The sequence below is a fragment of the Lathyrus oleraceus genome, chromosome 6 (assembly GCF_024323335.1).
Source record: "Lathyrus oleraceus cultivar Zhongwan6 chromosome 6, CAAS_Psat_ZW6_1.0, whole genome shotgun sequence".
Classification (NCBI taxonomy): Eukaryota; Viridiplantae; Streptophyta; class Magnoliopsida; order Fabales; family Fabaceae; genus Lathyrus; species Lathyrus oleraceus.
Window position 1 is genome coordinate 152,053,053 of NC_066584.1, and position 2,226 is coordinate 152,055,278.

Consider the following 2,226-nt stretch of genomic DNA (forward strand, 5'->3'; position numbering starts at 1 on the left):
ATTTATTTATTTATTTGTTTATTTGTTTTTATTGTTTTTTAAACACGTGGGCTTCGCCTAGCGAGCATGACAGTTCAAGAAATTCCTCTGAGCGTAGGTGATTCTGGTGGCTTTTCTTGGGACTCGCTAAGCGACCCATTCTGCTCGCCTAGCGAGCATGACAACTCATGAAAAAACTTTTGCTCCTTCAAGATTAACGTTTTGACTGACGAATAGACCCCATTTGAACCTGTTGGAAGTATCTCAAGCCATTCCCTTGTGTTGACTGATCATCTAAATAGAACCCACAAAGTGTCTTGGATGATACTCAAGCTTTAAACAAAAGATATTAGTGACACATTTTTGTGGTTTTGGTTAGTAAACAAAAGTAAGAGAAACAATGATGTATAATTCAAGCATGCTTGGTGATCTCAAACCAATCACAAGGAGTCCCACCCAAAGGAAAAGGGAACCAAGATGCTAAAGATCCTTGAGGCAATGCAAATGCAATGTTATGATGCCATGAGGGATCTTAGGGTCAAAATTGGGGTCTTACACATAGTCAAAATTCAGTTTGGTTCCAATAGAAAAAATAAATCTTCTAAGGGTATTAGAAATTGTGGAAATGTAGTTGGTAGGCACCCAATTTGCAGCTCCTATTTTATGCAATATAGCATACTTGACAATTAACTTCCCAGCAGGAAGATGCGTCTTAATATGCCACCCTTTCACCTGCCTAGGTGTAATTTCTCTACATACCTCATTGTCGGTAGCTTCCAATTCACCTGCACCCTTAACTTTTCTGCCCAGAAAATTGTTAATAATAGTGGGAGAGAAAGTGATGCACTTAGCTCTCACAAACACTTTGCAAAATTCCTTGTTGTTCTTATCAGCAATATCCTCAGGAATGTTGACAATGAATTCCTTAACTAAACCTTCATAGCATTGAGAGAACCCAGCCACAGTCTTCATCAACCCAACAGTCTTTATCAGGTCCATGACCTCCTTGACTTCAACATCATCCTTTCCTAACTCCCTTTCCACAACCACCCTTCTTTGAATCACAAATTTCCATTTGGCGGCCCCATCCTCAAGATGGTAAGAAATATTATCCAAATGCACAGCAACAAGTTTACCAAGAGACTTCCTCACAGTGGTTTTCTTCATAGGAGAGATGTCAGGGACATCTTCCTCAACATCCTCTTCAGACTCAGAAACTTCTCTAATCTTCCTCTTCTTCACTGCAACCTTGCTCCTAGATTTGAAAGGACCAACACCAGCAGTCTTCTTAGTTGTTTTAGATGACATCAGTTCAGTCACAGATCTTCCTTTTTGAGTCTTCATACGCTTAGCCACACTTGGCTTTAAGTGATGAAGTAAGCTATCCTCTTGATCATCAGACCTATCATCCTCTAGGTCAATCACATCATTTGTAACATCATGCTTCTCAGAATGGGAAGCATTGGTAGTTTTAGATGCCACCGATTTTCCTTTACCAGACACGGTATGCCCTAGAAAGCACAAACCTTCAGCAGCCATGTCCTTCTCAGAACTGGAGGAATCGTCATCCTTCTCACTAAGTTGTGCAACTTCAGGAGAGGGGTACATTTTAGACAGGGGAGTAGAGACTCCCTTTACAGAATGTCCTTCATTAAGGATTCTAATGACTAGGTTTCTTATGACACGATCAGTGTGGTTTATATCTTCCTTAGAGTTAGTGGCATGAGATGAGCCAGAAGGGATACTAGAGAAGTTACCTTGATTGGGGCATGCAGAAGCTAAGGCATCCATGGGATGGTTCAAATCAAGGGCCTCATAGGGAATAACTGATAGAGGAACCACATCCAGAATCTCATCATCGTGAAAGTCCATGGAAGAAGCGCTAACCGTTTGAGTAGACTTAGTAGTTTTTGAAGCAGAAGTAGTTTGATGTTGTGACATTTTGAAGTTTCTGTGGAAAAATTGCAGTTGCCCTAGCAGAGGAGTGTGAGGAAGAAGCAGGAAGTTGGAAGAGTTGGAGTAGGTAGTGAGGTGGTGGGGGTAACGTGTGAAAAGGTAATAGATGGTATTTCCAAAAATAGGTGATGATTTACCATAATGGGGCGCTTTATTTTAGCCACATAGACACTACTTTGCTTACTTTTCCCACTCCATATTAATTGCTACAACTCTTCATAAATGCAAAGCCTTAATTTTCCTCTCAGGACATCAAGCTGATTTGCATCCAATGCCTTTGTAAAAATATCA

At 40.6% G+C, this 2,226-nt stretch overlaps 1 protein-coding gene across 1 annotated transcript; it reads right to left on the reverse strand.

The window, feature by feature from the left end:
* Positions 1 to 531: 531 nt before the first annotated feature.
* On the reverse strand, positions 532 to 1,587 carry LOC127094497 (uncharacterized). Its single transcript, XM_051033325.1, has 2 exons — positions 1,382 to 1,587; positions 532 to 1,234 (listed from the first exon to the last, which is right to left on the reverse strand). The coding sequence occupies exons 1-2, from the start codon at positions 1,585 to 1,587 to the stop codon at positions 532 to 534; spliced, it is 909 nt and encodes a 302-aa protein (XP_050889282.1).
* Between the last annotated feature and the right edge of the window lie 639 nt (positions 1,588 to 2,226).